Genomic DNA, 24,597 nt, shown 5'->3' with positions numbered 1-24,597 from the left:
ATATAAGAAAGTTCCCCTTTTTCCACATCCTCTCCAATATTTGTTTTTTCCTGTCTTATTAATTTTAGCCATTCTGACTGGTGTGAGGTGGTATTTCATTGTGGTTTTGATTTGTATTTCCTTGATGCCAAGTGATAGCATTTTTTCATGTGCATGTTGGCCATATGTAGGTCTTCTTTGGAGAAATGTCTCTTAGTGTCTTCTGCCCATTTCTTTACTGGATTGTTTTTTGGGTGTGGAGTTTGATAAGTTTTTTATAGATCTTGGATACTACCCTTTACCTGGTATTTCATTTGCAAATATCTTCTCCCATTTCGTAAGTTGCCTTTTAGTTTTGTTGACTGTTTCCTTTGCTGTTCTACTGCTATATCTTTAACTACTTTTTTCTTTTTTCTTTTGCAGTGTCTAACCTGCATTTGTCAATATTTCATCAAGTGTATTTTCATTTTAGAAATTAGTTTTCATTGCCATGAGCTGTTTTTAAAATATCTTCCATATCATAGCTTTTTCAAAATATGACATACACTTATAATAATCATTTTAATGTGTTTCCTTATTTTAACATGTGTGTCAGTCTGGGGCTGATTTTAATTGATTTATATTTTCATTACAGGTCAAATTTTCCTACTTCTTCAAATTTTTCGGGTTCTGGGTATTTTTATTTTCTATGAAAACTCTTGATCTTTGATTTCAGAAGAATTAAGTTACTCTGAAATAGTTTGATACTTTCATTACTGCATTGCTTAGTCCACAGATAATTATTCTCCACTATTGATTCAGTCAGCCCCTTCTTGTAATCTACCTAATGCCCTATGAATCTTGAAATTTTCTAGTCTGGCTAGGGAATAAGCACCCTTTCTGGCCCTAGATGAATGCCAGCAGCTGTTCCCTCTCACTTTTAAATGGTTCTTTGTAGTTTCCTCGCATGCTTATGTTGATCAGTTCTTACCAGAATACTCTAGGAAGTCTCACCTTAGTACTCCAGGTTACTTTCACCTCAGTAGACTCTGAGCTCCCTATCTTCAACTCCAGTAGGTTGCTTGACTGTGCCTGAGTTACTGTCTCCGTTCCATGGCCTTGACACTATCTAGGTAAGCTGGGGTAATTGTAGGGCCGACCTTGTTTTCCAACTCTTAGGAATCACTATCATTAGTTACCTAATGTCCATTATAAACATTTGTTTTACACGTAATACTATCACACCTCTCATTTTTTAGGCTCTTTGTTTTATTCATAATGTTGATCATAATCTATAACTATTACTACATTCCTATACTTTTTTTCTTAACTTCCTTTACAAAGGCTTCATTGAGGTGGGGCTATGCATAACTGATTCCTAGATATAACTCTATCATATAACACAATGCTTGATAATTTAGTAAATAGTTATTGAATAAAGAATGGTCACCCCTGGCCTAAATTAACTAATTGAACTTGGTGACTTATTGCATATAGTAGTTAGTAACAATTAGAAGTGCAGGATTAAATGTATATTTCTGTTTTGTACATCTAAGTGAATATTGGAATCATTTTCTAACAGGGAGTACAGCTGAGAAGCATATTTTCATGGGATGATGATGAGCAGAGTTTTAGATATATTGAATTTGAGATTTTTATAAGTATTTAAATTTATGTTTCTGGTAGACTTTTGAAAATGCAGAGCTATAGCTTTGGGGAGACATAGTGATGAAGCAGATTGTAGTATTATCAGCATGGGAGAAAATTTATTTCTCTAGGGCAGTTGTTTTCAACTAGGGGTGATTGTGTCCCCTCAGAGAACATCTGACAACATGTGGAGATATTTTAATTGTCACAACTAAGATAGAGAGAGGTGAAGAGTGCTAATGGCATCTAGAAGGTAGCGGCCAGAGAAGCTGCTAAACATGCTACTGAGGCACAGGAAACCCCTCCAAAACAAAGTGTCAGTAGTGCTACTGTTGAAAAACCCATGCCTAGGGATAGTTTGTAGATGTACTATTCTGTATTTTCTCTTGTCAGTTTGGCAACATTCTACCAACTTTTCTATGATTTCTCCTGCATTGCAAAAGAAAACCCATTAACTATATTCCCTCAAATTCCCTCCTCTATTTGGTTTCTAGTTAGGATTTGCCAGTAGGAGGCACTTACAGACAGACACATAAGCAGATTTTAGATTTATCTAGGTGAGTTCTTGGGAACCAAGGGCTTTCTAATTTCAGAATGAAACAGTAGGAGTTTTCAAGAAACCTTTTAGAAGCATTGTCTTATATGTCCTATAAAGATTAGATAAAAATTTTAGGCTCCATGGGCCACATACAGTGTCTATTCTTTTTTAATAAGCCTTGAAGAGTATAAAAAACCATTCTTAGTTCATTGGCCATACAAAAACATATAATGGGCCATATTTGATTTTTCCAACTCCTCCTTAGAATCTCAAGAATTACCAGGCATGTTATTATGAATCACCAAACTTCTAGCTAAAATCATAGCATCAATTTTTCTGATCATTGATTACAACTTTTATGAGATTTCCTAGCTCTTACTACAATTAAATAACCCCATAATTACTATATTATACTCTTCATACATAGAATGTAGAGAGGTCTCTGTTTTCCTTACCAAATATGGATCCCACTGTGTCTTCACACCTATTTTGCCTAATGTACAAACTCAGTGCACCTACAAATTTTGTTCCTTGTTGACATTATCTTTTTTCACAAGTTACATAGTATGTTTCTCCTTTTTTTAAATTTTTTTTGTTGACATATCATTTACACATAGCATTACATTAGTTTCAGGTGGACAACATAGTGATTCAACAAGTCTGTATGTTATACTGTGCCCACCACCAGCATAGCTACTATCTGTCACCCTACAGTTCTATTACAGTACCATTGACCATATTCTCTGTGCTGTACCTTTCATCCCTGTGACTTGTTATTGGATAACTGGAAACCTGTACTTTCTACCTTCACCTGTTTTATAATGTTGTTTCTTCTAAGGATAGAGTATATGAATGTTTTGTCTTTCATAAATGATGGTGATAGATACCAAGTTATTCTTTCTTTTATCTCACAGGAATTTGGTGACAAAGTAGTAGTAAACAACATGTCCTTGAATTTATTTAAGGGGCAAATCACTATTCTTCTAGGGCAAAATGGGGCAGGAAAAACCACAATCTTGTCTCTTCTCACAGGTACGTATTCAGCTGTTTACAGCAGAAGTCAGCTTCCTTCTAAGACTTCAAATCAATCAGCACTGTGTGATATTGTGTGTATTGTCGTTTCAGTGTGGCAATTTTTATTACACTTTAACTATTTACAACCAGAGTGCTCTTAGTAATGTAATACATTCATTTATTCAGTAAAAATATTTATATAATTTTTCATAGGAATTGGTAATACAGTGGTGATTACAGCATTGTTACACTCAATTTTGTATACTGGTGGAGATATAGAAAAGAAACTTGAAACTTAACATCATAAGTCAGAAAGGAGATGTTATATGTGGGGTGCTATTCAACTAAGAGAATGGCACATAACCTATTTTGAGGGTAAGAAAAAGGACCGTGTCATCAAATCTGAGACAAATAGGATGTATGAAGGCCTGTGAATGAATTATAAGCAAAGACTAGGAGACTTGAAAGCAGGGAACTGACTAGATCAGAGGTGGAATTTGAATAATAGCAAAAGATAAAACTAGAGGAATCTTCAAAAGGTCAAATCATGAAAGGTTTGGGGGAAACCATCCTATGAAGATTAGAATTTATGCTGACTGCAATGTGAAGCCATGGAAGAATATTTTATGTATATTAGACACACTGCATTCACCAGAAATGAAGAATGGACAAGGAATACTAGGGACAATTAGGATAGTGAATCCCTAGTTGTGTGTGAGGTTAGCGTAAGTTCTCAAGGCTGGAGCAGAGCTGAGCTTAGTAGTTGTGATATAATAGCTTCTCCTTTGAAACTGAAATAATGCTCAAACTAGCTCAGGAAGGTAGATACTACCCACATTATCTGCTGTTTTATATATTTGAACTGATTTTGTCTTAAGTCTCAGTTAAAAGCCTTCTAAGCAATATGACTACCTAGCTAGTATCACAAGATTATGATTTGAGTTATTAGCTTCATGATAATATATGGATTATGTATAGTTGATATGCTTTACATAAATTATCTTGGAACACACCCCATCTTCTGCGTGTTATCTCAGAACACATACAATGCACTTTTCCATCTGCATGTGCTCCTTTTTCTCAATGGGAGTGCCTGGACTACCTCTCCACCTATTGAAATCCTATTCATACACCAAGATGGAGATCAGAAACAACCATTGGGAGCAAATTGTCAGAGGTGGTAGTTCCAAGTTCTGGTCCCTTCATAGACAAGATAAATAAACAAGCACAAAATGTCAGAACTAATTTTGCCAGAACTCTGGAAATACACAAAGACCTACAGCAATTAAATAAGACTAAAGGAAGGTAGAGGCAACTTAGAAACAGGAGGTAAGAGTGACATTCAGCAATATGGTGGACTTGGAAGCTCCAGGCCTTCATCCCCACTGAGACACTAAGTTAGCAACAATATACAGACAAAAATACTTATTTAAAAACTCCAAAAATCATTTTGGATGTTGCAGCTTGCAAATGAATGCATGGCCAATACCAAAAAGGGTAGAAAGTTTATGGCATTTTCTCACCCCAACCCTTCCCCCAACATGGCATGGCACAATCAGGAGGAAATGTCCCAATTCCAAGCTCCTCCCGTGGGACAGAAAGGAAAGACTAGAACTTGTATGCAATGTTCTGGCTTGTCTAGGGGCTGCCCAAAGGACTGGTTTCTGTCTTGTCTAATGGAGCACTAATGGTAGTGGCAACATGGTATAGACGCCAGGTTGGAAGTCCTAGAAAAACAGAGGCAAATGCTGTAGCATCTTAGAGTATTTTAAAGCAGCAGGAAATCTGCAGTTCCCCATTCAGGTGCCAAGGATACAGGCAGAGAAACTACAAAAGAAACATGATCTCCAAGCTGCCTGAGGAAATTAGGGTAGTGTAAAGCAGCCATATACAATAGAATGAGAGAATATGCATGACCCCCAAAGACTCATCTGAAAATGTTTTTGGTGAAGGACTTCCCATGCATGAAGCTAGTCCATAAAGACTATGAGAGATGTCTGTTTTTTTAAATGCCCAAATCTCAACAAAACATAACAAGGCATACAAAAAAAAAAAAAACAACCAACCAAACAAACAAGGAAACCTGCCCTAATCAAAAGAACAAAATAAAGCCCCAGAATGTGGCCCTTAAGAAAAACAAATCTCTGAATTACCTGACAAAAAGTCATTTTAAGATGTTCAGTGATTTAAAAGGGAACGCATATAAAAAAAAAAAAAAGGAAAATGATGAATCATTAATATACTAACAGAAAAAAATACTAACAGAGGTAGAAGTAATTTTTTAAAAACCCAAACAAATTCTGGATATGAAAAATATAATAACTAACTTGAAAAATTAGAGGGTTTCAACAGCAGAGCTGATCAGACAGGAAAATGAATTAGCAAACTTGAAGATAGGTTATTTGCAATTATGAAGTTATAAGAGTGAAAAGAAAAAAGAATGAAGAAAAGCCAGTGCACCTGGGTGGCTCAGTAAAGTGTCTGCCTTCAGCTCAGGTCATGATCCCAGGGTCCTGGGACTGAGCCCCACATCAGGCTCCCGGCTCAGTGGGGAGTCAGTCTGATTCTCCCTCTGCACCTCCCCTTGTGTGCACACTCTCTCTCTATCAGATAAATAAATCTTTTTTAAAAGCGTGAAGAAAAGCGAAGAGAGCCTAAATGACTTACCAAATCAAACACTATTGCAAAGGGGAAAAAAGATATCAACTCAACAGGCAAATATAAAAGTATAAATGTATATTTACCAAATATCAGAGTTCTTAAAAAATGAAACAAATATTGGATAAATGAATATTGGATAAATAGAGAAATAGACAGTAGCACAATAATAGTAGGAGACTTTAATACTCCACTTTGAATAATGGATACAACTTGACAAAAACTCTTTAAGGAAATAGAGATCTTTAACAACAATTGGACCTGACAGACATGTACTAAACTCAATAACAGCAGAATTTGCATTCTTAAGAAGACATGGTAAAGGGGGATCCCTGGGTGGCTCAGCAGTTTAGCACCGCCTTCAGCCTGGGGCGTGATCCTGGGACTCCAGGATCACGTACCACGTTAGGCTCCCTGCATGGAGCCTGCTTCTCCCTCTGCCTGTGTCTCTGCCTCTCTCCCTCTCTCTTTCTCTCTGTGTCTCTCTCGTGAATAAATAAATAAAATCTTAAAAAAAAAAAAGAAGAAGAAGAAGAAGACATGGTTCCTCCTCCAGGAGAGATCACATTTGTTCAAAAAACAAACCTTAACAAGTTTTCAAAGAATGAAATTATAGAAAGTATCCTTTCCAAGTTACAATAGAATGAAACTATAAGTCAAGAGGAGAAGGAAAACTGGAAAATGCACAAATATGTGGAAATTAAACAACACACCCTTAAGTAACCAATGTGTCAAAGGAGGAATCACAAATTAGAAAGTATCTTGAGAAAATTTAAAATGGAAACATACAAATCTTGGGACACCTGGGTGGCTCAATGGTTGAGCATTGCCTTCAGCTCAGGGCATGATCCCAGGGTCATGGGATCGAGTCTCACATCAGGCTCCCCACAAGGAGCTTGCTTCTCCCTTTGCCTATGTCTCTGCCTCTCTCTGTGTGTATCTCATGAATAAATAAATAAATAACATCTTTTTTAAAAAACATACAAACTTTAAAAAGCAGTGCAAAGATAGAATTCTATCATTGTGAACACTCACATTAAAAAAGAAAACTCTAAAAAAAAAAAAAAAGAAAACTCTGATATTAACAACCTAACGGTATACTTTAAGAAACTAGAAAATGACTAACAAACTAAACCCAAAGATAGTGGGAGGAAGAATATAATAAAGATTACAGTGAAGATAAAGTAGAGAATGGAAAAATAAGACTTAGGAGTTGGTTTTTTAAAATATCAACAAAATTGAAAAAATTCAAATAATTAAAATAAAAATGAGAGCTGGAATGTTACAGCCTATGCCACAGAAACAAAGGGTCATAAGAAAATACTGTGAACAACTGTATATTAGAAAATTTCATAACCTAGAAGAAATGAGTAAATTCCTAGAAACATGCAATTTTATCTAATTTGTTAGCATGTAATTGTTCAGAGTAGTTTCTTATGAACTTTTTTATTTTTGTGACATCAGTTGTAATGTCTTTTCTGGCTTTGACTCTTCTCACTTTTTTTATTCTAGTTTAGGTTTGTCAATTATATTTGTCTTTGAAAACCAACCTTACTTTCAGTGATTTTTTTCCTATTCCTTTTTTAATCTCTATTTTTCTAGTCTCATTTTCATTTTCATTTATCCCAAATATTTTTTAAAATTTTTTATATATTTTTTATTGGAGTTAGATTTGCCAACATATAGTATAACACCCAGTGCCCATCCCATCAAGTGCCCCCCTCAGTGCCTGTCACCAAGTTACCCCCGCCCACCTCCTTTCCACTACTCCTTGTTCGTTTCCCAGAGTTAGGAGTCTCATGTTTTGTCACCCTCTCTGACTTTTTCCACTCATTTTCTCTCCTTTCCCTTATGATCCCTTTTGCTATTTTTTGTATTCCTCATATGAGTGAAACCATATAATGATTGTCCTCCTCCGATTGACTTACTTCACTCAGCATAATACCCTCCAGTTCCATCCACGTCGAAGCAAATGGTGGGTATTTGTCGTTTCTAATGGCTGAGTAATATTCCATTGTATATATAGACCACAGCTTCTTTATCCATTCCTCTGTCGATGGGCATTGAGTCTCCTTCCACAGTTTGGCTATTGTGGACATTGCTGCTAGAAACATTGGGTGCAGGTGTCTCAGTCTTTCACTGCATCTGTATCTTTGGCGTAAATCCCCAGCAGTGCAATTGCTGGGTCGAAGGGTAGCTCTGTTTCTAACTCTGAGGAACCTCCACACAGTTTTCCAGAGCGGCTGTACCAGTTCACATTCCTACCAACAGTGCAAGAGGGTTCCCCTTTCTCCACATCCTCTCCAACATTTGTTGTTTCCTGTCTTGTTAATTTTCACCATTCTCACCCGTGTGAGGTAGCATCTCATTGTGGTTTTGATTTGTATTTCCCTGATGGCAAGTGATGCGGAGCATTTTCTCATGTGCTTCTTGGCCATGTGTATGTCTTCTTTGGTGAAATTTCTGTTCATGTCTTTTGCCCATTTCATGATTGGATTGTTTGTTTCTTGGGTGTTGAGTTGAATAAGTTCTTTATAGATCTGGGATACTAGCCCTTTGTCTGATATGTCATGTGCAAATATCTTCTCCCATTCTGTAGGCTGTCTTTTAGTTTTATTGACTGTTTCTTTTGCTGTGCAGAAGCTTTTTATCTTAAGTCCCAATAGTTCATTTTTGCTTTTGTTTCCCTTGCCTTCACAGATGTATCTTGCAAGAAGTTGCTGTGGCCAAGTTCAAAAAGGGTGTTGCCTGTGTTCTCCTCTAGGATTTGGATGGATTCTTGTCTCACATTTAGATCTTTCATCCATTTTGAATTTATCTTTGTGTATGGTGAACAGAATAGAGAACCCAAAAATGGGCTCTCAACTCTCTGGTCAACTAATAGTCAACAAACAGGAAAGACTATCCACTGGAAAAAGGACCATCTCTTCAATAAATGGTGCTGGGAAAATTGGACAGCCATGTGCAGAATGAAACTAGACCATTCTCTTACACCATACACAAAGATTTTTAATTAATGTTTTATTTATCTATTTGACAGAGAGAGAGAGAGAAAGCACAAATAGGGGAAGGAGCAGAGGGAAAGGGAGAAGCAGGCTTCCTACTGAGCAGAGAGCCCCACATGGGGCTCAATCCCAGGACCCTGGGATCACGAGCTGAGCCAAAGGCAGATGCTTAACTGACTGAGCCACTCAGGTGCTCCTCAAAATATTTTCTAATTTCCCTTTTTCTTCCTTCTTCAAACCATTAGTTTTTCAGGAATGTGATCTTTAATTTCCACATTAATGAGTTTTTAAATTGTCATTCTTTTGCTTTTTAGTTTCCTTCCATTGTGGTTTGAAAAGATACTTAATATCATTTCAATCTTAAATTTATGATGACTTAACTTTGTGACCTAACATGATATATCCTAGAGAATATTATATTTTATGTGCACTTGAAAAGAATGTATGTTTTCTGCTGCTAAGTGGAATACTTATTAGGTCCATTTTGTCTCAAGTATTGTTCAGTTCTGCTGTTTTGTTGTTGATAGTCTGTGTAGATGTTCTATCCATTATTGAAAATGTGATATTGAAGTCTCCATGTAATATAATATTGTTATGTATTCTTCCCTGTAGTTCTGCTAAGGTTTGCTTTATATATGTAGGCAGGTGCTCTGATGTTGGGCACATATATTTATAATTGTTATATCTTTCTGTAACTTTAATTTTTTGTCATATGATATAATCATTATATAATAATTTTCTCTCTCTCTCATGAGATATTTATTTTGTCTGATAGAAGTATAGCCACCCCTGCTCTCTTTGGTTACCATTTACATTGAATATCTTTTTTTCATGCCTTCACTTTCTGCCTCTTTGTGTCCTTAAATCTAAAGTTCCTTGTAAAGAACGTATAGTTAGGTATTATTAGTTAATCCATTCAGCCACTCTATTTTTTTTTAGGTCTTTTCATTTAAAGTCATTATTGATAGAGAAGGGCCTACCGCTGTCATTTTGAAAATTGTCTTTCTTACACTTCTTTTGCCATCTACTTTTCTTTTTTACATATATATATAAAATATTTATATATCATATTCATATTACATATAGTATATATGTTATATATATTATATATGTTTACAGGCTTTGATTCACTTTTCTTTGTCTTTTGTGTTTATTATGTAAGTATATCCTTTATGTTTACCTTGTGGAAGTTATATAAAATATTTTATAGTTATAATATTCTATTTAAACTGAAAACAATGACCTTCCATTAAAAATAGAACTCTACAATATTATTTTTTCCACATAAACACATTTTATATTAATGTCACAATTTACATCTTTTTATGTTGTATGTTGATCAACATTTTTATACTTATATTTTAATACTTTTGTCTTTTAATTTTATACTAAAATTAAGAGTGATTTACTTACTACTATTACATGTATTATATACTCACCAAAGTATTACAGTATTCTGTATTTGTCTATGTATTTACCTTTGCCATGAGTTAATATGCTTTCATGTTACCATTTAGCATCCTTATGTTTCACCTTGAAGAACTCTAACATCTCTTGTTAATGGAGTTCTCTTAGTAATGAACTCTCTCAACTTTTGTTTGTCTGGTCGATCCTTCATTTTTGAAAGACAGTTTTTCTAGGTTATAATTCAGCAACTCTATAATCACTCAGTGCTCATCACAAAAAGTGTATTCCTTTTTTATTTTTATTAGATACTTGTTTGTTCATTCATTCATTCACGAGAGACACAGAGGCAGAGACATAGGCAGATGGAGAAGCAGGCTCAGGACCCTGGGATCATGACCTGAACCAAAGGCAGACGCTCAACCACTGAGCCACCCAGGTGCCCCAGGGCACTCCTTTTTTAATCTTAATTCCAGTGTAGTTAACATACAGTGTTATATAAGTTTCAGCTGTACAATATAGTGACTTAGCAATTCCATATATTACTCAGTGCTCATCAAGATAAGTATACTGTAGGAGATAGTGCTAATTCTTTTGAGTAATCCATAAGCAGGCTGGATTTAAGATAATAATTTGCATTATCTTATCATGCTCTCTCACCAAAGCTCAGCTTCTTTTATGTCTTCTGATTACTTGTAGGTCGTTACCCTCCTACCAGAGAAGAGGTCTATATTCATGGATTTGACATCTCAAAGAACATAATGGAGATTCGAAAAAATCTGGGCTTCTGCCCACAGCAAGACTTGTTATTTAATGACATGACAATCTCAGAACACCTATTTTTCTTCTCTGGTGAGTCAAAAATATTTTTAAACTACACAGTAAATTTATTTTTTTCTTTTGATATATAGATATATGAAATTTAACACATTCAGCTAGCACCACAGAGTAGTTTTATCACCCCAAAACACTCCCTTCGTGCTATTCCTTTGTAAGTCATCCCTATCTCCACCCTGGTAACCACTGGTCTATCCTTAATCACTAATGTCTTATTGAGAATACCATCATAAATGGAATCCTATATTATGTAACCTTAAAAAATTAGCTACTAAAAAAAAAAAAATTAGCTACTGACACAGAGCATAATGCCTTTGAGATCTATCCATACTAATGTATGATTAGTAGTATGTTTCTTTTAATTGCTAAGTAGTACTTCATGTTTATTTTTTAATAAATTCACTTTTTATTGGTGTTCAATTTGCCAACATATAGAATAACACCCGTACTTCATGTTTAGATGTAATATAGTACACCAATTAAAGGATATTTGGGTTGTTTACAGTATGAGTATGAATAAAGCTGTTCTGAATTTCAGGTAGAGTTTTTTGTGTATAAATATAATTTTTCATTTCTCTCAGAATGAGATTGCTGGACTATATTATAAGTGTTTTTAAAGTAACTTCCAAACTTCTTTCTAGAGTGACTGTACCATTTTGCACCCCCCACCAGCCATCTATATGGCCGAGAATTCCAGTTGCTCCATATCCTTGCCAGAATTTGGTATTGTAATATTTTTTAACATTTTTTTAAGGGTGAGAGAGCAAAAGCAGGGAGAGGGGCAGATGGAGAGGGAGAGAATCTCAAGCAGACTCCATACTCTGTGGAGCTTGACATGTAGCTCAGTCTCATGACCCTGAGATCATGATCAGAGCTGAAATCAAGAATTAGATGGTTAACCAACTGAGCAACACAGGCATCCCTTCTTAACATTCTAACCATTCTAATAGATATGTAGTTGTATATAATCCTGGTTTTAATTTGAATTTCATGAATGGCTAATGGTGTTGAACATCTTTCATGTACTTATTTCCTATTTTTATACCCTCTTTGATGAAATATTTGTTCAGGCCCTTTGTCCATTCTTAAAATAGGATTTTTCATTTTGTTATTAAATTTTGGAGAGTTCTTTATATATTCTGGATATATATATCCTTGGTTGGCTATGTGCTTTGCAAATATTTTTCCTATTTCTGTAGTTTGTCTTTTCATTTTCTTGGCAATGCTTTTTATAGACCAAAAGTTTTTAATACTGAAATCCAGTCTATCACATTTTTTATCACATTTTTCTTAAAGGATCCTGCCTTTGCCATCTTTTCTAGAACTCTGTGCCTAACCCCAAGGCATGAAGATTTATTCTGTATTTTCTTCTAAATTTTTGTAGTTTTATGTTATACTCAGATCTATGGTCCATCTGCAGTCCACTTGCTTAAAGTTATAAAATGTAGATCTAGGTTCATTGTTTTGCATATAGATGGTCAGTTGTTCTAAAGCCATTTTTGAAAATACTGTTCTTTCATCTTTGAATTGCTTTTTACAGTGTCAAGGATCAAATGGTCATATTTCTGTGGCCTTATTAACTCAAGAGTTTCTTTTATGTGCTATTGATCCACACTGCCCTGATTTGTATAGCTTTATAGTAAGTTTAATATAGGAAAGTGCTATTCATCCAACTATATTCTTTTTCTTTTTTTAATTTTTTATTTTTTTAATCATAGCATCTGGCTATTAATATGGCTACATGGTATTGGCCCCATGCAATTAACATTTTGCACATTTAGTAAGCTTCAAATATGCTAATGACCTGTAACAGTCTATACACTATATTTTTTTAATAATAAATTTATTTTTTATTGGTGTTCAATTTGCCAACATACAGAATAACACCCAGTGCTCATCCCGTCTAGTGTCCCCCCTCAGTGCCCGCCACCCAGGCCCCCCCACCCCCCGCCCTCCTCCCCTTCCACCACCCCTAGTTCGTTTCCTAGAGCTAGGAGTCTTCCATGTTCTGTCTCCCTTTCTGATATTTCCCACCCATTTCTCCTCTCTTCCCCTCTATTCCCTTTCACTATTATCTATATTCCCCAAATGAATGAGACCATATAATGTTTGTCCTTCTCCGATTGACTTATTTCACTCAGCATAATACCCTCCAGTTCCATCCACATCAAAGCAAATGGTGGGTATTTGTCATTTCTAATGGCTGAGTAATATTCCATTGTATACATAAACCACATCTTCTTTATCCATTCATCTTTCGATGGACACCAAGGCTCCTTCCACAGTTTGGCTATTGTGGACATTGCTGCTAGAAACATCGGGGTGCAGGTGTCCTGGCGTTTCATTGCATCTATATCTTTGGGGCAAATCCCCAGCAGTGCAATTACTCATCCAACTACATTCTTTTTCAAGTGTTTTAGCTATTATAGCTGTTTGGCTCTTCCAAATAAATTTGCGTATTATCTCTTATGTGTCTACAAAAGTTCTACTGTGATTTTGATTGATATTACATTAAATCTGTATAGCACTTTGGAGAAAGTCAATATTGTTATCATGTTGAGAGATTTCAAATCCTTGATCATGATATCTCTATTAAATTGTTTGATATAATCACCATTTTTAGTTTTCAATATATAAGTCTTATAATTTCTTTCATTTTGGGAGGCTTTAAAAAGCTTTTTGATTTCCAGTTGTTCATTTTTTGTACATGGAAAAATGATTGATATTTATATGTTGACCGCTTATTCTTTGACCTTACTGAGCTCACTTAATGGACTTAGGAGTGTTTTTTTGTAGATTCCTTGGTTTTGTGGGTAGACAATTATATCATAGAAGAATAGGTATAGGGTCTTTGTGCCAATATGTTTGCTATTTGTTTATTTATTTACTTCATGCCACACTGGCTAGTAACAGCATGATGTTGTGGGCATCCTTGATTTGTTTCTTATCTCGGGGTATAGCATTCTATTTTCATCATTAAAATTTTTTCTTGCAAATACCATTTATTAGTATGAGGAAGTGCCTTTCTTTGTTTTTTAAATTTTATTTTAGTTCTGGTATAGTTAAAAATACAGTTTTCTGTTGGTTTCAGGTGTACAATATAGTGATTCAACAATTCTGTATAGTAGGGTAGTGCTCATCACAATATGTGTATTCTTAATCTCCTTCACCTGTTTCAGCCATATCTCCCACTCGCCCCCACTCTAGTAACCATCTGTTTGTTCTTTATACATATTTAAGAGTCTGTTTTTTGGTTTGCCCATGTAGCTTCTAAGACAATCTGCATTCTCTTTCTAGCATAAGCATTTATTGTTATGATTTTTCCTCTAGGCACTCCTTTGTTGCACCCCACAGATTTTGATACAATTTATTATATTTTCATTTTTATTCAGTTCAAAATGTTTTTTACATTCCTTGAGACTTAATCTGTGACTCATAGATCATTTATGAGTATGATCCTTAAGGTACAAGTGATGGAAAGGTGCCTTGCTTTCTTTCTGTTATGCTTAGTGCTATTTTGGTCAGAGATCATATTTTGTGTAATTATAAATGTTTTAAAATTGCTGAGGTTTTATGACTGAGGATATGGTTTATTTTGGTTACTATTCCGTTTGCACTTGAGAAGAATATGTTTCCTACTGTTTTGTTGGAACTTTCTGTAAACATCAATTAGATTCAGTAACTTGATCTTATTTAGTTTTCTGTATAGTTGCTGATGCCTGTCTAATAGTTCTATTACTAAGTGAAGAGTATTTCTAAAATATCCTACTATAGTCATATATTTTTCTATTCTTCATTTCCATTCTATTCATTTTTGTTTCTGTGTTTTATTTTTTTTTAATTTTATTTATTTCAGAGAGAGAGCACAAGTATGAGCAGAGGGAGGGGCATTGTAGTCTGAAAATATACAGGGAATAATCCCAATCTTTTGGTATCAGTTAAGATCTGATTTGTGACCTACTACATGATCTTTTCTGGAGAAAGTTCCATGTGCACTCGAGAAGAATATATATTCTGTTGCTTTAGGATGGAATGTTCTGAATATTTCTGTGAAGTCCATCTGGTCCAGTGTGTCATTCATTCTTTGATCTTCTGCTTAGATAGTCTGTCCATTGCTGTGAGTGGGGTATTAAAATCCCCTACCATTAATGTATTATTACCTGTGTGTTTCTTTACTTAGGTATTAATTGGTTGATATAATTGGCTGTTCCCAAATTAGGAGCGTAAATATTTATATCTGTTAGATCTTCTTGTTGGCTAGACCATTTAAGTATGATAGTATGATTTCTTACTGTACTCTTTGGTTTAAGATCTAATTTTTCTAATATGAGGATTGCTACCCTAGCTTCCTTTTGAGGTCCATTTGCATGGTAAATGGCTCTCTACCTTGTCATTTTCAGTCTGGAGGTGTCTTGAGGTCTGAAATGAGTCTCTTGTAGACAGCATATGGATAGGTCTTGCTTTTTTGTCCAATCTGATACCTTGTGTCTTTTGATTGGAGCATTTAGCCCATTTACTTTCAGAGTAATTATTGAAAGGTATGAATTTAGTGCCATTGTATTACCTGTAAAATCCCTGTTTCTGTATATTGTCTCTGTTTCTTTCTGGTCTATGTTACTCTCGAACTCCCTCTCCCCTTAATATTTCTTACAGGGCTGGCTTAGTGATCACATACTCTTTCAGTTTCTGTCTTGGAAGCTCTTTCTCTCTCCTTCCATTCTGAATGACAGCCTTGCTGGATAAAGTATTCTTGGCTGCATATTTTTCTCATTTAGTACCCTGAATATATCTTGCCAGCCACTTTCTGGCCTGCCAGATATATGTGGAGAGGTCTCCAGTCAATCCAATGTTTTCCCTCTATATGTTAGGAATCTCTTGTCTCAAGCTGCTTTCAGGATTTTCTCTTTATCTCTGAAATTTGTAAGCGTTTTTATTATATGTCAGGATGTTCATCTATTTTTATCAATTTTGGGAGGGGTCTTCTCTACGTCTTGGATATGAATGCCTATTTCCTTCCCCAGATTAGAGAAATTCAGCTATAATTTGCTCAAGTACACCTTCCGGTGTGTGCTCTCTCCCTCTCTCTCTCTCTCTCTCTCTCTCTCTTACTCTCTCTCTATCTCTTCATCCTTAGGCACTCCAATAATTCTGACATGTATTCTTTTCATGGCATCACTGGTTTCTCAAAGGCTTTCCTCATGGGCTATTATTTGTTTTTGTCTCATTCCCTCTTTCCTTTCCATAGACTTGTCTTCTATGTCACTAGTCTCTCTTCTGCCTCATTTACCCTCACTGTTAGAGCATCCAATTTATTTATTTATTTTTTTTTTTAGAGCATCCAATTTAGATTGCATTTCAATTAGACTGTTTTTAATTTCGGCCTGATTACATCTCATTTCTGCACTAAGATATTCTCCAGTGTCTTTTATGCTTTTTTGAAGCCCAGCTAGTACTTTATAATTGTTATCCTAAATTCTATCTCTAACCTATTTTAGTAAAAAAATAAAAGGCCAAGAATCCCAAAAAAGAGAAAAAGATAGAAAAAAACAAAAGTAAAGAGGAAAAAAGGGCAGCCCAGGTGGCTCAGCAGTTTAGCACTGCCTTCAGCCCAGGGCATGATCCTGGAGACCCGGGATCGAGTCCCACATCAGGATCCCTGCATGGAGCCTGCTTTGCCCTCTGCCTGTGTCTCTGCCTCTGTGTGTGTGTGTGTGTGTGTGTGTGTGTGTGTGTGTCATGAATAAATAAATAAAATCTTTTTTAAAAAGAAAAAAAATGAGAAGAAAAAAGAAAAAAGGGGGGGAGGGGGAACTGGGAGATGGTAGTGGTGATGAAGTTATAGTGGAGGGAGAATGTAGTCTACCTGAGGGGTCCTAGAGGGTGATCCTCTTGGTTCTGAGTATATTAAGTTCTGTATGTTAGAAGGTGCTCAGTCCCAAATTTATATAAACTGGAATACTTATAGAGATCCCCAACATTGACCACAAAAGCATAAATGAGATAAAAGAGGGGGACAGAATGGGAATGAAGAGAGAATATAATCTCACAGAATGAATCAGCACAGTGTAGCACTTGGTTCTGAGTATATGCTGGTCATGTTTTAGAAGGTATTAACTTACACCATTGTAGAACAAAGTGAGGCAGAGAAAACAAAATTTAAAAAAAAAAAACATATCTTGTATATCTCCCAAAATTAAGTTGGATATGTTGAAGGGAATCTGGAAGTGGAAAATATATCTAAGACCTGTAATTGTAGAAATATGAAACTCAAAAACGAAAAAACTTAGAAATGAAGAGGTGGTAAAAATATTGTAGTTAAGGTGGGAAAAGAGAAAAAAGTTGGAAATTTTTAGTCTGATATAAAAACGAATTGTAATGGAAAAAGGGGGAGTGGAAGGAGGGGTATCCTCTAGTTCTATATACTGTAAATCCCTCAACTTCCCCTGGAGCTTTCCAGCACTGCTTGGTCAAGATTTTGCTCTTCCCCTGTTATTCCAGCTGTTCTTTTGAGGGAGGGGTCTGCTGTGCTGATTCTCAGGTGTGTGTACCTGGGGGAGATGCCCGCACCACCACCTGCTGCAGGGTGCCGGGCTTAGTGGGAGCTGTTTATCCTGTGAGACCCCTGCTTCCTGGTGACCCCGCCTCTCCCACGCACACCGTGAAACAAGGAGGGACAACACTGACAGCGGCCAGGCCTCCAGCTTGGCCAGGCCTCCAGCTCCAGCTCCCCTAGATGCTCCTGGACTGGGGCAGGGGTGGCACGGGGGCACTGATCTGCACAGCTTGGGGGCACCCGGTGGCAGGAGAGTCCTTGCTGTCCTGTGCCCTCCCTGCTACCACGTGTCCCGGGGGGAGTGCAGGATCATGGGCTGTGTTCCCTGGCGCCCTGGGATCCAGGGCCCTGTGCTGCTGGAATTGTGCTCCCAGGGCCTCGGCACCGAGGGCAGCAGGGTGCAGACACCTCTGTGCGGAGCCACACGCCTGACCAACTGGCTTCTCCCAGGTGCCCCGCCAGGTGCGTGTGCCAAACCTCTACTGAGATTGACCCACAGTTTGTGGTACGCTCTCTCCCAGGTGCACTTCCTCTTTTAGTGACTCCAGGAACCTGAAGGCTCCACAGCTCCTCCTGCAGTTCTGCTAGACTTCCCTGCTAACTGCTTTTCCATCGGGGAAGAATTGGTGCAGATTCTTAAAGTTCTGGCTTCTCCAGGGCTGGGCTTTCCTGTCCCAGAGACTTTTGCCGCGAAGCTTTAGCCCGGCTCCTCACGGTGCCCCTCTCCCACTTGATTCTTTTTTATTTTTTTCTGTCTTCCTACCTTGCTAGAAGCGACAGCCCTTCTCTCTGTAGTTTTCTGGCTGTTCTCTCTATAAATCTCAGGTCTGAATCCGGATAATTTTTATTGATCAACCTTCAAGTTCACTGACCCTTTACTCTGTAATTTCTATTCTATTATCTAATGAGCCTTTTATTTTGGTTATTGAAATTTTTTAGTTTTAAGATTTCCACTAACTTCTTCTTTATTTTGTTGATACTTTCTAGTTTAATTCCAGCATCTGTGCCATCCTGACATTGATATCTGCTGATTGTCTTTTCCTAAATGAGTTGAGATTTTTGTGATTCTTTGTGTGCCAGGTAATTTTTGTTTTTATCCTGGATGTTTTCAAAAGTAAATCATGAGACTTCATCTTGTTTATATCTTATCTGTGGACTATGGTTTTAGTGTCAGCTTCAAAGTCTTTGCAGTGATATTCCAGGCTCTCCCTTGTATGTTACTCAGTAATTCACATATGGGTAGAGGTTTACTAATTAGCATAATTCTTAAAGTTTGGTATGCTAATTAGGATTAGATCCATATATATATATAAATGATGGGGTAAACATGAGTTCATAAATAACTTTACAGTCATACTTTCCTGCTCCTCTCTCCTGTTATCTCTCCAGTATTTTCTAGTTGCTGAAAATTCCTTTCTCAGTCCTCTAGCAGAAACTGCCCACTTTAAAAAAAAAAAAGAAAGAGAAAAAGAAAGAAAGAAAAGAAAGAAAGAAAGAAAGAAAGAAGAAAGAAAGAAAGAAAGAAAGAAAGAAAGAAAGAAAGAAAGAAAGAAAGAAAGAAAGAAATTGCCCACTTTTATGATTGTGCCACAATCAAGTAGCTGACAGGGTGGTAAAAAGCAACTGGGTTTGACCCTCTCCTGTTGGAGCCATGGCTCTACTCAAGTGAGAAGATTCCTTTCCCTCAGAATTTTGGCTTTTACAGGATTCCCTTTCCTTTCTGTTCTTGCCACTATCACTGCCACAGGCTCCTTAATGGGTTGGAGCAAGACTCCTAATGGGTTCCTTTTTTATTTAAAAAAAAATAAAATAAAAAGGAATTGGCCCTCCCACCTCCCACACTCTCTCAGAGCTTTAGGAGTTTTTTTTTTTTTTTCTTTTCCATTCCTCAAACCAGAACTAAAGAATTTCTCCTCAATCTCAATTGTATCTGCATTACCATGCTTTGGATTACTTTGTGTTCAGGCTAACAGTATACACAAGGGGGAAAATGGTAAACCCAATGCTGGGTCAGTGGTACTTCAAAATATGGTATTCTGTTCCAACTTCTGATGTTTACTTTTTATAGTTCTCCAGGTTTAATAATTGAGTTCAGTGGGAAATGAAGAGGGGGTGGTTTACTCCATCATGCCTAGAAAATAGAGATGTTTCTTTTCTCCTTCCATTCCTGAGTTCCAGATGTCTATAAATCTGAGAATAAACTCTTTCCTTAGGAGCTCTCCTTTAAAGGGAGGCAATGTGAAGAAGACACTATGTAGCTGATGTGAGAAAAGAGATGGGATAAGGTATTTTTTACACTGGAAAGAAATTTCATTTATCTACATAGATGTACAAAGAAAGCTATGATCTAAACACTTTACAAGGATAAAGTTGGATGCATCATGTAAATTCTGCCTCCTCTTTTTAGGTTAAAAGAATATATCAAAACATGTATTCTATGGAAATTGACCATATGCTGTCTACTTTTAACCTGCTAGAAAAGCGTGATACACTTTCAAAGGCACTGAGTGGAGGAATGAAGCGCAAACTTTCCATCATCATAGCACTTATGGGGGGCTCCCAGGTATTAAAGAAAAGAGAGAGAAAAGAGGGGGTTGAGGAGGCATTAACCATGGGTTCCTTCCAACTAATCTAGAAAACTCAGCTGACAAAAACCTGAGAGTTGATATGAATCTTAAAGGAATTCTGCCAATGATAGAAGGAATTTGCCTTTTTTGGCTCAATTGTCATAACATGGTTTGGGATTATTTTTTTTTTCTCTAGGGTTTTTTCACTATGTTTAGTCTAGATTTTGTATCTTAGCTTAAGTGTGTTCCTGTCAAAGAGCAATTATGACACCAGTAGCCTAGAATGTCATAGAATTCTTCTGGTTTTTAGGTAGTGTTACTTGATGAACCATCATCTGGTATGGACCCAGTCTCAAGGAGAGCCACCTGGGAGCTCCTTCAGCAGTATAAACAGAATCGTACCATCTTATTGACCACTCATTACATGGATGAAGCTGATCTCCTGGGTGACCGCATTGCCATCATGGTCAGGGGGACCCTGCAGTGCTGTGGCTCTTCTGTCTTCCTGAAACAAACATATGGTTCTCTATCCCTTTGCTCATTCTTGTGATATTGATGTCTTAGTGATATTCTTCTAACATGATTTTAATGATATATTGTCAGTATAGCCAAAACATCAGTGACTCCCTCTGTCCTACTAATTAGATTTCAGTGATTCTAATTGGTTTTTAAGGCCCTTTGCAATTTAGATATTCCTTATATATATTTATTGTTTGTTCTCTAAGACATACATTAAGACTCACAAAATACTTTTATCAACCTACAAAGGCCATCCTTATTTCTCCCACTTTACACCTACTGACAGTTTTCTTTGTCCCTAGAATACAGTTGTGTCCAAATAGATTTATGTGTTGAGTAATTAATTGGTTGATGAGGAGAGGAAAGGACTAATTTCTCATTTGCCAAACAAGTTTTAAATCTCATATGGTGAGATAACTCTAAAATATGATAATTGGCAGTAAGGATACCATACAAGTAGAATAATATAGTCATTGACTTTGATAAGTATAGGACTTTTTTAGGAGATAAAACTGAAACATCAAACAGTTAATTATCATGGACTAAAATTATAGTAATAGTAATTCAAAATTGGGTATAAACATAAATGTAGATAAAGATGAACTGCTTCATCATTCATTTATTCAGTATATGAATTCATTCAACTCACATTATTTACTCTATACTAGTTATTATGGTATCCACTTTACATATCATATTTAATATTCAAAACAACCACCTCATTTTATAGAATGTAAAACTGGGCCCTAGATAAATAAAAAAATGATCTAAAGTCATATTTATATTCCCATTTAGGTATTTCAAAGTTTATGATCGCCTTAGAGGTTTGAGTTTGTACAGTTGACTTGTAATCCAAAATTAGATTTATCTAAACTAATTGTGCTAGGTTATGAGGCATGCCATTTAAACAGCTATGCTTTTGATAAATTATTTCTAATTTCTAATAGCATTCACTACTGTTACTAATTTCTGATAAAATAGTACATAATACACAACTAGGTATTTTATTTTTTTTTTTATTTTTTTTATTTTATTTTATTTATTTATGATAGTCATACAGAGAGAAAGAGAGAGAGGCAGAGACACAGGCAGAGGGAGAAGCAGGCTCCATGCGCCGGGAGCCTGATGTGGGATTCGATCCCGGGTCTCCAGGATCGCGCCCTGGGCCAAAGGCAGGCGCCAAACCGCTGCGCCACCCAGGGATCCCACAACTAGGTATTTTAAAAGATATAATACTTTGGGATGTTCCAGTCCCTTCTTATATGCTAAACTTTAAATATACTTAAATTGCTTCTTACATCTTAATCAAAAGCCTGAGATTTTTGTTTGCTTCTTTAATGGCATAGGAAATTCCATGTTGGTATTAGCATTCAACTCTCACTTAACAACCTCACTTCTCTGCTAAAGGAGGCATTTTCTATTCAGTTTTAAGAGCACAATTGTGTCATCATTCCTGAGAAATAAAAACAATTTACATACCAATTTTTATTTATTTTTATTTTTTTTAAAGATTTATTTATTTATTTATTCATAGAGATGCAGAGAGAGAGAGGCAGAGACACAGGCAGAGGGAGAAGCAGGCTCCATGCAGAGAGCCCAACGCAGGACTCAATCCAGGGTCTCCAGGATCACGCCCTGGGCTGCAGGCAGCGCTAAACCGCTGCGTCACCGGGGCTGCCCTACATACCAATTTTTAAGTAAACTGGTTCCGATAGCTAATAAATAGTGGGTAAATCACTTTATTCTCAGGATATAGTTGCCTCTTTGTAAAATGTAATAGTGTCTTCCACACTATAAACCAAGTAGATAAACCAGATTATCTTCTAAGAGATATATATACTTAAAAACCTATTAGTCACATTTTTAATCTTAAATAGAAACATAAATGCAAATACAATGACCATTTGTAATGCATATTTAAAATAATGATGGTTTTCTCCAATTCCAGAAAACAATTTCTCTGTATAACAGGGAAAACACTAAATGTAATAGTTCTCTAATTTCTTTGAAATCACTAGTCAGAAATCATATTCTCAGGCTTTTCATGGATCTCTGTCTAAAATTTAACAACTTTCTTTCAACACTTAATATAGCCCTTTTCTGCTTTATTTTTTCCTAACATAGTATATATTTTAACTTACTCCTCTTTATTAGTATCTGTGTCCTTTTACTAGAAAGTAGCTCTTAAGAAGGCAGAACTTTTGCATGCTTTGTTCACTGATCAATCCTCAGGGCCTAGTTAATGCCTGATACACACTGGACAACCAGTAACAATAAATGAATATTTTTTAAGATTACAGTTTCAAGAGTGATAAGTAGCCAGATTAAAGGGGCCTTTCTTCATATGTATACTATTTCTGATTATATACACTAAGCTATTATTGTTCACTAAGAAAATTATAGGAGTTATGTTTATTCAATACCTTGGTTCTTGGAACCACATTTGGAAGTTTAAGGCATGAGCCTTCCTTGAGTCATAACAAAGTATCTTGTGACATTCCATGTCTTCTTTGTGGACCTAGGTAACTTGAAAGATGAAAAGCCAGGTTTGGATTTACAAGGAGATTAAAAAGTCTGAAAATGCTTCATGTGGTCTTTTAAATGATTTCTCTCAGGTGCTGGATATCACATAGTCATGGAAAAGGAATCACATTGTGATGTTGAAAAGATCTCAGAAATAATTCATTCTCATATTCCAGATGCCACTGTGGAAAATTTTACTGGAGCTGAATTATCATTTATTCTACCCAAAGAATATACACACAGGTAAAGGGTCAAAGTTCTACATGAATGGTTTGGGTGACCAGAAATCATTTTTAATTTTCTATGTTTAGCAAGGTGAGCAGTAATTTACCAACAAGCCAGTGTCCAGTTACAACTGTCAGATGCTGACTAGATTTGAGAAATTCACAACTGAAGATTTCTCTCATTGAACGAGAGGATTGCCTCATACGTTCAAGTTCACAAAAGGCTTACTTGAATTTTTTGTTTATTTAAATTATAGTTAATTAACCTGCAGTATAATATTAGTTTCAGGCATATAGTATTCAGCACTTATACCCAGTGCTTATCACAAGTGCACTCCTTAAACTCCATCACCTTTTTAACCCATCCCTTTAACCACATCCACTCTGGTAACCATCAGTTTGCTCTCTATAGTTAAGGGTCTGTTTCTTGGTTTGCCTCCCTCACTTTTTTCTCATTGTTTGTTTCTTAAATTCTACATATGCAAAGAATACAAAACATTAATTCCAAAGGATGCATGCACCCCCCATGTTTATAGCAGCACTGTCAACAATAGCCAAATTATGGAAACAGCCCAATATCCATTAACAGATGAATGGATAAAGAAAATGTGGTGAGAGGAGTTAAGATGGCGGAGGAGTAGGGGAACTCTAAGTTTGTCTTGTCCCTTGAAGCCAACTAGATAAGTTATCAAATCATTCTGAACACCTGAGGAACCAATTGGAGATCAGAGAAAACAATTTCTACAAGTCTACAAGTCGAAAAGCAACCACCCTCTGGAAGGTAGGAGTTGCAGAGACTTGAATCCAGTGTGATACACCTGAGAATACAGTGGAGGGGAGGGAGCCTGCTTAAGGATGCTATCACAAAGTATTATAAACAGTGGAGTGCAGAATTGGAACTTAACAGAAGTCTGCTACAGTGAGGAATATGCCTGGCCAAAGGTGCTCAGGTGGTGAAGCAGGATGGAATCCCAGGTGTGACAACATTGTCTGAGGTTCCCTGGGGTGGCAAGAAGAACAGGTGGTGTTTGAGTGTGACAGAGTTCCCAGGCATAGGAGCATGGAAGCCAGCTGAGAACAGTGCATCTAAGTGTTGGCTTTCTCCTATGTGTTGCCATAAACTGAAAACCACTGTGCATTTGTGTGACTG

General features: G+C 36.4%; 1 protein-coding gene across 1 annotated transcript in view; it reads left to right on the top strand.

Annotated features, from left to right (window-relative positions):
* Positions 1 to 24,597, top strand: part of LOC121487083 (phospholipid-transporting ATPase ABCA3-like) — a 171,405-nt gene that overhangs the window by 70,220 nt on the left and 76,588 nt on the right. Inside the window, exons 13-18 of the mRNA XM_041748529.1 lie at positions 3,058 to 3,175; positions 10,924 to 11,076; positions 16,887 to 16,888; positions 20,022 to 20,177; positions 20,492 to 20,702; positions 23,316 to 23,466. Of these exons, the coding sequence (XP_041604463.1) occupies positions 3,058 to 3,175; positions 10,924 to 11,076; positions 16,887 to 16,888; positions 20,022 to 20,177; positions 20,492 to 20,702; positions 23,316 to 23,466 (791 nt within the window). The remainder of the gene's footprint in view (positions 1 to 3,057; positions 3,176 to 10,923; positions 11,077 to 16,886; positions 16,889 to 20,021; positions 20,178 to 20,491; positions 20,703 to 23,315; positions 23,467 to 24,597) is intronic.

The sequence above is a fragment of the Vulpes lagopus genome, chromosome 3, assembly GCF_018345385.1.
Source record: "Vulpes lagopus strain Blue_001 chromosome 3, ASM1834538v1, whole genome shotgun sequence".
NCBI classification, from domain to species: domain Eukaryota; kingdom Metazoa; phylum Chordata; class Mammalia; order Carnivora; family Canidae; genus Vulpes; species Vulpes lagopus.
This window is presented reverse-complemented; position numbering and strand designations above follow the sequence as displayed.